Source organism: Pseudophryne corroboree, chromosome 4 (assembly GCF_028390025.1).
Source record: "Pseudophryne corroboree isolate aPseCor3 chromosome 4, aPseCor3.hap2, whole genome shotgun sequence".
Lineage (NCBI taxonomy): Eukaryota > Metazoa > Chordata > Amphibia > Anura > Myobatrachidae > Pseudophryne > Pseudophryne corroboree.
The window spans coordinates 556647693-556660338 of record NC_086447.1 but is presented as its reverse complement, the minus strand read 5'-3'; the positions used below and the strand labels follow the sequence as shown (position 1 = coordinate 556660338).

The 12646-nt window shown below is 44.9% G+C and overlaps 1 protein-coding gene across 6 annotated transcripts in view; it reads left to right on the top strand.

Moving 5' to 3' along the window:
• The window catches only part of BCLAF1 (BCL2 associated transcription factor 1), a 121072-nt gene that overhangs the window by 77615 nt on the left and 30811 nt on the right, over positions 1-12646 (top strand). For 5 of the 6 annotated variants that reach the window (XM_063917397.1, XM_063917396.1, XM_063917394.1 and 2 more), the window contains exons 6-7: positions 9366-9471; positions 9772-9862. In XM_063917397.1, the coding sequence (XP_063773467.1) occupies positions 9366-9471; positions 9772-9862 (197 nt within the window). The remainder of the gene's footprint in view (positions 1-9365; positions 9472-9771; positions 9863-12646) is intronic. The other variant, XM_063917395.1, reaches the window with a different exon arrangement.

The window sequence follows — 12646 nt, the reverse complement described above, 5'->3', positions numbered from 1 at the left end:
AAAACAAGAGAGGGGGGCACTAATTAGGCGCAGTATTAACATAACAGCAGCTATAAGGGGAAAAACACTTCTATAAGGTTAATCCCTGTTTATATATAGCGCTCTGGTGTGTGCTGGCATACTCTCCCTCTGTCTCCCCAAAGGGCTAGTGGGATCCTGTCCTCAGAGCATTCCCTGTGTGTGTGCTGTGTGTCGGTACGATTGTGTCGACATGTTTGAGGAGGAAAATGATGTGGAGGCGGAGCAATTGCCTGTAATAGAGATGTCACCCCCTAGGGACTCGACACCTGAGTGGATGGCCTTATGGAAGGAATTACGTGACAGTGTCAGCTCTTTACAAAAGACGGTTGATGACATGAGGCAGCCGGCTACTCAGCTTGTGCCTGTCCAGGCGTCTCAAAGGCCATCAGGGGCTCTAAAACGCCCGTTACCTCAGATGGCAGACACAGACGCCGACACGGATACTGACTCCAGTGTCGACGATGAAGAGACGAATGTGACTTCCAGTAGGGCCACACGTTACATGATTGAGGCAATGAAAAATGTTTTACATATTTCTGATAATACAAGTACCACTAAAAAGGGTATTATGTTTGGTGAGAAAAAACTGCCTGTAGTTTTTCCTGCTTCTGCGGAATTAAATGAAGTGTGTGATGAAGCGTGGGTTTCCCCCGATAAAAAACTGATAATTCCTAAAAGGTTATTGGCATCATACCCTTTCCCGCCAGAGGATAGGGCACGTTGGGAAACACCCCCTAGGGTGGATAAAGCGCTCACACGCTTGTCTAAACAGGTGGCACTACCCTCTCCTGAGACGGCCGCCCTTAAGGAACCTGCTGACAGAAAGCAGGAGAATATCCTAAAATGTATATACACTCATACGGGAGTTATACTGCGACCAGCAATCGCCTCCGCCTGGATGTGCAGTGCTGGGGTGGCTTGGTCGGATTCCCTGACGGACAATATTGATACCCTAGACAGGGACAGTATATTACGGACTATAGAGCATTTAAAAGATGCATTTCTATATATGCGTGATGCACAGAGGGATATCTGCCGACTGGCATCAAGAGTAAGTGCGCTGTCCATTTCTGCCAGAAGAGGGTTATGGACGCGGCAGTGGTCAGGTGATGCGGATTCCAAAAGGCATATGGAAGTATTGCCTTATAAAGGGGAGGAGTTATTTGGGGTAGGTCTATCAGACCTGGTAGCCACGGCAACTGCTGGGAAATCCACATTTTTACCCCAGGTAGCCTCTCAACATAAGAAGACGCCATATTATCAGGCGCAGTCCTTTCGGACCCATAAGGGCAAGCGGGCAAAGGGCTCCTCTTTTCTGCCCTGTGGCAGAGGGAGAGGGAAAAGGCTGCAGCAAACAGTCGGTTCCCAGGAACAGAAGCCCTCTCCCGCCTCTGCCAAGTCCTCAGCATGACGCTGGGGCGTTACAAGCGGACTCAGGCACGGTGGGGGCCCGTCTCAAGAATTTCAGCGCGCAGTGGGCTCACTCACAAGTGGACCCCTGGATCCTTCAGGTGGTATCTCAGGGGTACAAATTGGAATTCGAGACGTCTCCCCCTCGCCGTTTCCTAAAGTCTGCTTTACCGACGTCTCCCTCCGACAGGGAGGCGGTATTGGAAGCCATTCACAAGCTGTATTCCCAGCAGGTGATAATCAAGGTACCCCTCCTGCAACAGGGAAAGGGGTATTATTCCACGCTGTTTGTGGTACCGAAGCCGGACGGCTCGGTGAGACCTATTTTAAATCTAAAATCCTTGAACACTTACATACAGAGGTTCAAGTTCAAGATGGAGTCACTCAGAGCGGTGATTGCGAACCTGGAAGAAGGGGATTATATGGTGTCTCTGGACATCAAGGATGCTTACCTCCATGTCCCAATTTACCCTTCTCACCAAGGGTACCTCAGGTTTGTGGTACAGAACTGTCACTATCAGTTTCAGACGCTGCCGTTTGGATTGTCCACGGCACCCCGGGTCTTTACCAAAGTAATGGCCGAAATGATGATACTCCTTCGAAGGAAGGGAGTTTTAGTTATCCCTTACTTGGACGATCTCCTGATAAGGGCAAGATCCAGGGAACAGTTGGAAGTCGGGGTAGCACGATCTCAGGTAGTGTTGCGGCAGCACGGTTGGATTCTCAATATTCCAAAATCGCAGCTGATCCCGACGACACGTCTTCTATTCCTAGGGATGATCCTGGACACAGTCCAGAAAAAGGTGTTTCTCCCGGAGGAGAAAGCCAGGGAGTTATCCGAGCTAGTCAGAAACCTCCTAAAACCAGGCCAAGTCTCAGTGCATCAATGCACAAGGGTCCTGGGAAAAATGGTGGCTTCCTACGAAGCAATCCCATTCGGCAGATTCCACGCAAGAACTTTTCAGTGGGACCTGCTGGACAAATGGTCCGGATCGCATCTTCAGATGCATCAGCGGATAACCCTGTCACCAAAGACAAGGGTGTCTCTCCTGTGGTGGTTACAGAGTGCTCATCTTCTAGAGGGCCGCAGATTCGGCATTCAGGACTGGGTCCTGGTGACCACGGATGCCAGCCTGCGAGGCTGGGGAGCAGTCACACAGGGAAGGAATTTCCAGGGCTTGTGGTCAAGCCTGGAGACATCACTTCACATAAATATCCTGGAGCTAAGGGCCATTTACAATGCTCTAAGCCTAGCAAGACCTCTGCTTCAAGGTCAGCCGGTGCTGATCCAGTCAGACAACATCACGGCAGTCGCCCACGTAAACAGACAGGGCGGCACAAGAAGCAGGAGGGCAATGGCAGAAGCTGCAAGGATTCTTCGCTGGGCGGAAAATCATGTGATAGCACTGTCAGCAGTGTTCATTCCGGGAGTGGACAACTGGGAAGCAGACTTCCTCAGCAGGCACGACCTCCACCCAGGAGAGTGGGGACTTCATCCAGAAGTCTTCCACATGATTGTGAACCGTTGGGAAAAACCAAAGGTGGACATGATGGCGTCCCGCCTCAACAAAAAACTAGACAGGTATTGCGCCAGGTCAAGGGACCCTCAGGCAATAGCTGTGGACGCTCTGGTAACACCGTGGGTGTACCAGTCAGGGTATGTGTTCCCTCCTCTGCCTCTCATACCCAAGGTACTGAGAATTATAAGACGGAGAGGAGTAAGAACTATACTCGTGGCTCCGGATTGGCCAAGAAGGACTTGGTACCCGGAACTTCAAGAGATGCTCACAGAGGACCCGTGGCCTCTACCTCTAAGAAGGGACCTGCTCCAGCAAGGACCCTGTCTGTTCCAAGACTTACCGCTGCTGCGTTTGACGGCATGGCGGTTGAACGCCGGATCCTGAAGGAAAAAGGCATTCCGGATGAAGTCATCCCTACCCTGATCAAAGCCAGGAAGGATGTAACCGCAAGGCATTATCACCGTATTTGGCGTAAATATGTTGCGTGGTGCGAGGCCAGGAAGGCCCCTACAGAGGAATTTCAACTGGGTCGATTCCTGCATTTCCTGCAAACAGGAGTGTCTATGGGCCTAAAATTGGGGTCCATTAAGGTTCAAATTTCGGCCCTGTCGATTTTCTTCCAGAAAGAACTGGCTTCAGTTCCTGAAGTTCAGACGTTTGTCAAGGGGGTGCTGCATATACAGCCTCCTTTTGTGCCTCCAGTGGCACCTTGGGATCTCAATGTAGTTTTGGGGTTCCTAAAATCACATTGGTTTGAACCACTCACCACTGTGGACTTAAAATATCTCACATGGAAAGTGGTAATGCTGTTGGCCCTGGCTTCGGCCAGGCGTGTGTCAGAATTGGCGGCTTTATCCTATAAAAGCCCTTACCTGATTTTTCATACGGACAGGGCAGAATTGAGGACTCGTCCTCAATTTCTCCCTAAGGTGGTTTCAGCGTTTCACCTGAACCAGCCTACTGTGGTACCTGCGGCTACTAGGGACTTGGAGGACTCCAAGTTGCTGGACGTAGTCAGGGCCCTGAAAATATGTTTCCAGGACGGCTGGAGTCAGAAAATCTGACTCGCTGTTTATCCTGTATGCACCCAACAAGCTGGGTGCTCCTGCTTCTAAGCAGACTATTGCTCGTTGGATTTGTAGTACAATTCAGCTTGCACATTCTGTGGCAGGCCTGCCACAGCCAAAATCTGTAAAAGCCCATTCCACAAGGAAGGTGGGTTCATCTTGGGCGGCTGCCCGAGGGGTCTCGGCTTTACAACTTTGCCGAGCAGCTACTTGGGCAGGGGCAAACACGTTTGCTAAATTCTACAAATTTGATACCCTGGCTGAGGAGGACCTTGAGTTCTCTCATTCGGTGCTGCAGAGTCATCCGCACTCTCCCGCCCGTTTGGGAGCTTTGGTATAATCCCCATGGTCCTTACGGAGTTCCCAGCATCCACTAGGACGTCAGAGAAAATAAGAATTTACTTACCGATAATTCTATTTCTCGTAGTCCGTAGTGGATGCTGGGCGCCCATCCCAAGTGCGGATTATCTGCAATACTTGTACATAGTTATTGTTAACTAATCGGGTTATTGTTGTTGTGAGCCATCTATCCAGAGGCTCCTCTGTTATCATGCTGTTAACTGGGTTCAGATCACAAGTTGTACGGTGTGATTGGTGTGGCTGGTATGAGTCTTACCCGTGATTCATAAATCCTTCCTTATTGTGTACGCTTGTCCGGGCACAGTATCCTAACTGAGGCTTGGAGGAGGGTCATAGGGGGAGGAGCCAGTGCACACCAGGTAGTCCTAAAGCTTTTCTTTTGTGCCCAGTCTCCTGCGGAGCCGCTAATCCCCCATGGTCCTTACGGAGTTCCCAGCATCCGCTACAGACTACGAGAAATAGAATTATCGGTAAGTAAATTCTTATTTATTCCTTGTCTGGGACAATCATAAGACCAGCAATGGCTTCAGGCTGTATGGCAAAAGCAGTGTCATCCTGGGCTGATGCATTGGAGGATGATTTTTCATTGGCATGTAGAGAGCAAAATTCCAATATTGCACATATCAAACAGACAGCTATTATTATGGAAAAAGCAGCCTTGGATATGGGTATAATTGCTTCTCAGGCATCAGCCTCAGCAGTAGCAGCTCGCAGAGCGGTTTGGCTATGTACTTGGAAAGCTGACTCAAAATCCAAGAAGGTTCTGAAGTCTTTGCCTTTTACTGGAGGTATTCTTTTTGGTAAAGAATTAAACAGTATTTTGGAGTCCGAAGCAGACTCCAAGAAAGGGAAGTTTTACCTTCCACGCACAAATCCAAACCTAGATTTACAGATTTTCGGCCCTTTTGGACTGAAGGAAAAGAAAAGGGTTAATGGCATACAGTCTAAATCTGACAAGTCTGGTAAGACTAAAAAGCATTGGGCTACCAGAGGGCTGTCTTCCAAGTCAGTAGATAAGCCATCAGCCTGATGGTGCGGGCCTCCACCTGGGGGACCCCAGGGTGCGAGGCCGACTTCTTCAGTTTGCACAGATCTGGCAGCAGTCTACCAGATACCTGGGTGCAAGAAGCGGTATCTCACGGTTATGCATTTGCTTTCAAGAAACATCCTCCTCAAAGGTTTTTTTTGTACAAGCCTGTCTTCAGTGGAAACGTAGGCCAGGGCTTTAAAAGAGGCAGTCCAGAAGTTGCTTCAGTCAGGAGTGATAATTCCAGTTCCTCCTGCACAACAAGGACAAGGTTTTTATTCCAACCTGTTTCTAGTCCAGAAGCCAAATGGGTCGTTCTGGCCCATACTGAATCTCAGAGCTGAACAAGTACTTTTGGATGGCTCGGTTTCATATGGAGACTTTACGTTCCATTATTTTGGCCATGGAGCCGGAGGATTTTATGGTATCCCTGGATATCTAGGATGCTTACCTACATGTTCCTATAGCACTGTCCCATCAGCGCTATCTCAGGTTTGCTATCCTCCAGCATCATTTTCCGTTTCAGGCCTTACCGTTTGGACTGGCCACATCTACCAGAGTATTTACCAAAATAATGTTGGTAATGGCAGCTTATCTCCGTCAACAGGGGATAAGGATTTTTCCATACCTCGACGACTTATTAATCCTGGCACAATCTCAGGAATTGCTTCAGTGTCATCAGCAACAGACAATAGATTGTTTGCAGAGACACGGTTGGCTCATAAGTTGGGCAAAGTCATCCCTGGTTCTGTTATAACGGGTGACTCACTTGAGGGCTTTGTTGGATCCAGTCTTCAGAGAGTAATTTTACCACTGAACAAAATATCCAGAATTCAGTCAAGGATTCAGGAGCTGCTAAACAGTCAAAGGGTATCCATTCACGCAGCAATGTGCGTGATGGGATTGATGGTTTCTACATGGTGGAGTATGCTCAGTTCTACTCGAGACCTCTGCAAAGTCTGATCCTTTCCAAATGGAATGGTTTTCATCAGACAATAAAAACGCAGACTATCATGTGGAAGTAAGGAGGTCATTAGCCTGGTGGCTAGACATCTCCTCTGGACAAAGGGAGACCAGATGGGGAAATTCTGACAACAAATGCCAGTCTACAGGGCTGGTGAGCAGTGTCAGGAAGAAGCTGCTTCCAAGGATAGTGGACCAAGGAAGAAAGTTGCCTGCCAATAAATATATTGGAACTTCGGGCCATATATATATATGGCACTTATTCAGGCAAAGGACATTCTTCAGGGGAAACCAGTTCAAATTAGCTTGGACAATGCAACAGCAGTAGCGTACCTCAATCGTCAAGGGAGGAACTCACAGCCAAAAGCAATGAAGGAGGTAAGCCGCACATTAAGGTGGGCAGAACTTCATCATCCAGCCTTGTCCGCAGTGTTTATTCCGGGAGTACTAAACTAGGAGGCGGATTTTCTCAGTTGACACGCCATTCATGCCAATGAGTGGGCTTTACACCCTGAGGTCTTCCAGACTCTGGTAGACAAATGGGGGTTACCGGAGACCGATCTCATGGCGTCCCGTCAGAATAACAAAATCCCACGTACGTGTCAAGAACAAAGGATCCCAGAGCAACCTTTGTGGATGCCCTGTCGGTGAGATGGGATTTTCGTCTGGCCTGTGTTTCCACCGATCGCCCTCTTGACCAGTGTGATGCGAAAGGTAAAACAAGTAAAGGGCACCGTGATACTAATAGCTCCGGCTTGGCCCAGAAGACATTGCTGCACAGATTTGCAGAGGCTGGCAATGCATGCTCCATTTCTACTCCCTCAACATCCAGATCTACTGTCACAGGGTCCTTGCTGTTGCATGCACCTGGATCGACTGTCTTTCACGACGTGGTTCTTGAGACTTCCATTCTGAAAGCAAGAGGATTCTCACAACAGGTAATTCAAACAATGCTCAGAGCAAGGAAAGAATCCTCCGCTCGCATTTATCACCAAATATGGCAAGCCTGTATTCAATGGTGCAGTGACCGGAAATTTGACCTTAGATCTCTTGAGTTTCCAGAGTCCTAGCATTCCTTCAGGCAGGAATGGACAAAGGGCTACGAGTGGCTTCCTTGATAATGTAGTTGTCAGCATTGACTGACTGTGTGGTTCCAAAAGAAAATTTCTAACCTACAGGATGGGTGTAGTATGGTTTGCCGGCGGACGGGGTCCCGGCGACCAGCATACCGGCGCCGGAATCCCGACCGCCGGCATACCAACAGCTGGGCGAGCGCAAATGAGCCCCTTGCGGGCTTGTCTATTCTCCCTCCAGGGGGGTCGTGGATCCCCAAGAGGGAGAAAATATGTCTGTATGCCGGCGGTCAGGATTCTGGCGCCGGTATAGTGGTCGCCGGGAGCCCGGTCACCGGCAACCTGAAGACCACCCCTCCCGGATGTTCGCACTTTCTTCCAGGGAATGCTTCACATCCAACCTCCCTTTTTTCCTCCTTCAGTGCCTTGGGATTTAAGTTTAGTCCTAAAGGCCCTTCAGGTTGCTCCATTTGAACCACTAAAGCAAGTGGATCTTAAATGGTTGACAGCTAAAGCTCTCTTTCTACTGGCTATTGCTTCAGCTAGAAGAGTTTCTGATTTAGGGTCATTATTATGTCGCCTTCCTTTTCTGATGTTTCATACAGATAGAGCGGTTCTTAAAACCAAATCTTGTTCTCTTCCTAAGGTGCTGTCTAAAATCTACCTTAACAAAGAAATTGTTGGCCCGTCCTTCTAAGGGCCGGACCTTTCTGTGGGAGATGCATCATTGGATGTAGTCCGTGCCTTAATGATCTACGTGGATCGTACCAGTGCCATCAGAGAGACACACTCTTTTTGTTCACTACGGATTTCACAAGAGAGGATGGCCTGCTGACGAGCAGACAGTGGCAAGGTGGCTTCGGATGATGATTTCAGAAGCATATTCTCAAGCTGATCTCCCTGTTTCGGCTAATGTCTCTACTCACTCTACTCGTAAGGTAGTTCCGTCATGGGCAGCACAACGTGGTGCTTCAGCTGAACAGATATGTAAGGCAGCCACATGGTCTTCCATTAACCCATTCATTAGACATTGTGCCTTTGATACCTTTGCTTCTCAGGACGCTGAATTCGGGCTAAGGATTCTCCTGTCCAATCAGGAGCGTTCTCACCAGCAAAATTTGCTTTGGGACATCCCAATGTTATCTTGTGGATAACCTGTGGACCTTGCAGGAGAAATAATAGTTATGGTAGACTTACCGTTGATAATTCTTTCTCCTAAGTCCACAGTATCCACAGGGATCACACCCTGACGCACCTGATTTGAGGATCCTTTCACCTACTAACCTCTTCCTTCTTGTATGGAAGGGTGTGCATGTGTGTTCTTCTCGCCTGATTAGGGTTCTCTGATGCTCCTGCCTTGAGCTTTGGAAAACAACTGAATTGCCTGAGCCAGAAGGCGGGGATATAGGGGACTGGGCCGTTGCATTCTGGGAGGCCGAAAGCTTTGATCGTTTGGTGCCATTCCGCTGTTGCTACCTCATATCCCCAATGTTTATCCTGTGGACTTAGGAGAAATAGAGTTATCAACGGTAAGTCTACCATAACTATTATTTTGATATATGCGTCCAATTTTTCTGAAATCATTTCCTTGCATGTTATTTTGAACAACACACAGCTGCTTGTCCAGTAGAAGTGGGACATACCCATCAAACAATAGAAATAATAGTTCCTGCTGTAAATAAATGTTCTGTAGTATTATATACTGAAATGGCTTTACTGTGGTAAGGACAGTCCTTTTGTGTTTCAGAGATACTGACACATTTAGATATGGGGATAGATGTTACATGAATGCTACATTTATGAGATTTATTTCTATTTTGTGTAATTACTTGTTCACATTCTTCTAAACTCCATAGCAACTGTGGCTTTGCTTTAAAGCTGCGTAAAACTAATGGGACAGTGTTTTCTGTTTTTTTGCCAACAGAACATTATTTCAAAGGTGATGGACAGACCCTCAGTGAGAGGTTTGCAGGCTACCTAAAAGTCGCGAAGGATCCTGCCAGCCGCCCAAAGAGCCCTGAGATACACAGGCAAGTGTCCAGCTATCTGTAAATCTGAATCGCTTCGATAAAGTACTTTTTTGCCTATTTTATGTTCTGCTAAACAATGAAAAAAACTCACACGTATCTTTTTTAATTCTGTGAAAAGGCATTACATAAGTAATGTTAATCTATTCTTGTGGAAGAAGTGTTGGGTTGCAGATCTGTACAAATATGGTCATTCCCTACTTTTTAAAACCCAGACAAACCAAATAAAATCATACACTTTTCAATTTCAGGCGATATTAGAGCTTAGTGACTTTATATTTGTAATCCTTTTATTTCACACAGAAGGATAGATCTATCTCTTGACATGGAGAGGAAACAGGCATCTTTGCAGAACGAAGACAAGGACTTGGATGTGAAGGTTGAGCCTGTAAAGGTATTATAATTATTATTATTATTATTATTATTTTTTTTAAGAATTAATTTGCAATAGATTTACAGGAATATTGATTCTGGTTTCCTAGTCAGAAATAAAGAAAATTGTCTTTTAGTGTGGAAGAGGATGTTACTGCCATGTAAATTACAAATTGCCATACTGCTGTTAATGTGCTCAGTAATGATTCAGAAGTCCTAAGTCAATGAGATGAGGCTTTCCACATTCCAAAACCTCAAGTTTTAGATTTGTGTTTTGATAACGTTGTGAATAATAAATAAAATGAAAGGCACAAAAAGTTGTCGCAAAGTTATCCTTTGAAAATGGACTATTTATGGTGCCCTCTGTAGCTGAAGATAAATCCTCTTCACTACAATTTCTTTACTTCGAGAGACACTCTTTCCAGACATGGAAAAGGGAGTCTCAGTGTTTTATGATAAATGGGGTCTTTACATAGAACATTTGGATTCTGCAACTGAAGGTGATCATATGATTGTACATCATGGTGCCTATATAGACAATTGTGTAATGACACTTTTTTGAATTCCTAATCATCACTATTTTTTCAGCAATAGTGGATTATTGCTGTGTATAACCTTGGGTCCTTCTTACCTTTCATTATGCGCAGAATGTCTATTTTATGGGTTTTTATTGGTTACATTTAAATCTGTTTTTGCTCAGATTATCACCAACTGGTTGCCCTTGTCCAAAATTTGTATTTACCACTATTTGTTGAGTCATACTGTATGTGTTTGTTTTACTCATCTTGATTGCTGTATTGTATTATAAAGTAATTGATCAATGATTATTAGTGTTTTTAGATTTTTATGCTTAGTGTGATTTATATAATGTATGAGAATGACTCTCTATTTTGCATTAGTTCCTTTATTACAATATTTGCTGATGTGATATCTTTCTTTTGTGATTCACCTTCTCTTTCAAATTCAAATAAAAAGATGTTTAAAAAAAACAAAATAAATAAAAGTTGAGTTGCATGCAGTACTTGTATGTTTATGCAAGGCAGTTGGTTTTTACCACCTATTGGACTCTTTATCCTACTTATGAGCCGATTCATGTGACATTCAGATCCATGGATTGTTTCAGCATTTATATGCAGTTTGAATGTGGAGCTTCCAACTGACAGATAAAACATGTAGATTGCAGGGAAATCTCTCCCTTACAAGAAATACAGTTGTATTTGGCTGAACATTAGAAACTGCCAAATCCTTAGCACATTAATGGAATCCTAATGTTGGGTTTTTGTGTTACTCCATGGGACGCTAGCTATTGTTTTCAGGGACTAAAGTAACATGGCATATTACTGTTTTAGATATCTTCTGCTTAATTATAATGTGCAGAATTGTGTTTTGTTTTTTTTGTTGTTTTTTTTTAAATTCAGGAAATCTTAACAGCAGTTATCTATTACTGTACTACTGTTCATTCATTTAATGTCTTCTTGGGGTTCTTTCGTTTCCTGTTATGTTTCTTCATTGTTTATTAGCTGTCGGCATGACTGTTTTTAGGTCACTACTTTTATTCCCTCAAACACTATATCAGAATCATCACATTGATATGTACAGTGCTCCCTTTTTAGAAAACGAATCACTCCCTATGAGTAGATCTTTCATCTTTTCACAGTTGGATGGCATATGTAAGCCTATTTCCACTAGACCCTGCTCTTTTGTACTCTCCAAGATGTTGCAGAGCTTTGCACCCAATTATCAGTGCCACAAGGTGTTTTTTTTTTTACCCAGTAGCTACAATATAAACCATTTTATTACTCTCTACAGAACACCAGCCTTACAATAAAATGCTCCATTAGAATCTCTCTGCTGTTGTCTCTATTCCTCTAAAGGTCTAATTTCTATACTATATCAATAATTGTCTTCACATATCCAACCTCAAACACACTCCTGTGAATTGACAGGGTGTAGAGAGAAGCTTCTAAGACCTTGGCCCCTGATGATGGGAAATGGTTAACAATCAAAGGTCTGGCCATAAGCTCAATTTCATAATGGCTAAACCAAAAAATTCCTTTAAGCTATTTCTTTAGATCATGTGTAGTCCTGACCTGGATACATTCAATCTTTTCTTATTCTTCTGCTCTTTATGTGCATTTATGTGTACTTTGGTGGACTTACCCAAATATAAAGTGCTTTTGAACAAATATTCACAATTGTATTAAATCTGTAACCAGTTCTCAGATGGTCTAAACTTATTAGACACATCTTAAATGTGGCCAAGTGTCATTTTGCACTTTATTGGAAGACATTAGCACCTTCCAACCTTGCCAATAGCATATGGTCAATCTGTCATATGGAAAGCAACACTGCTACTATGAATAGCTCTCCCGATAGCTTTGTTAGAACCCGGTCATCCTGGACTGATCATTTTGAGGCCTCTTCTAACACTGAAATGCAGTTAAAATAAACACTCCCCTCTTGGCTAATTAGGCGAGTTGTAACAGAGGGCTGGTTTTTAGATCACACCCAATTGGCAATTAATAGGCTACTTGGACAGCAGCTAGCACATTAGCAGATAGTTTGGGAATAATAATGTCCAGATAACAGATGAATGGTGGTATGAATGCCGTATTTCTATACAAAGAAAAACCACAAATCTAAACTTACACAGCTGCTTACAATGTAGCTGGGGGTGTGCTCTGCGCACCCTATAGTGGTTACTTGTATATTCAGGTATCCGTGCAGCCCAGGTTAGAGTAGGAAACTCTTTTCGGTTGTTTCCTTGTTTTGCAATCTCTAGGGGGAGGGACCAACCTTTGGCGCT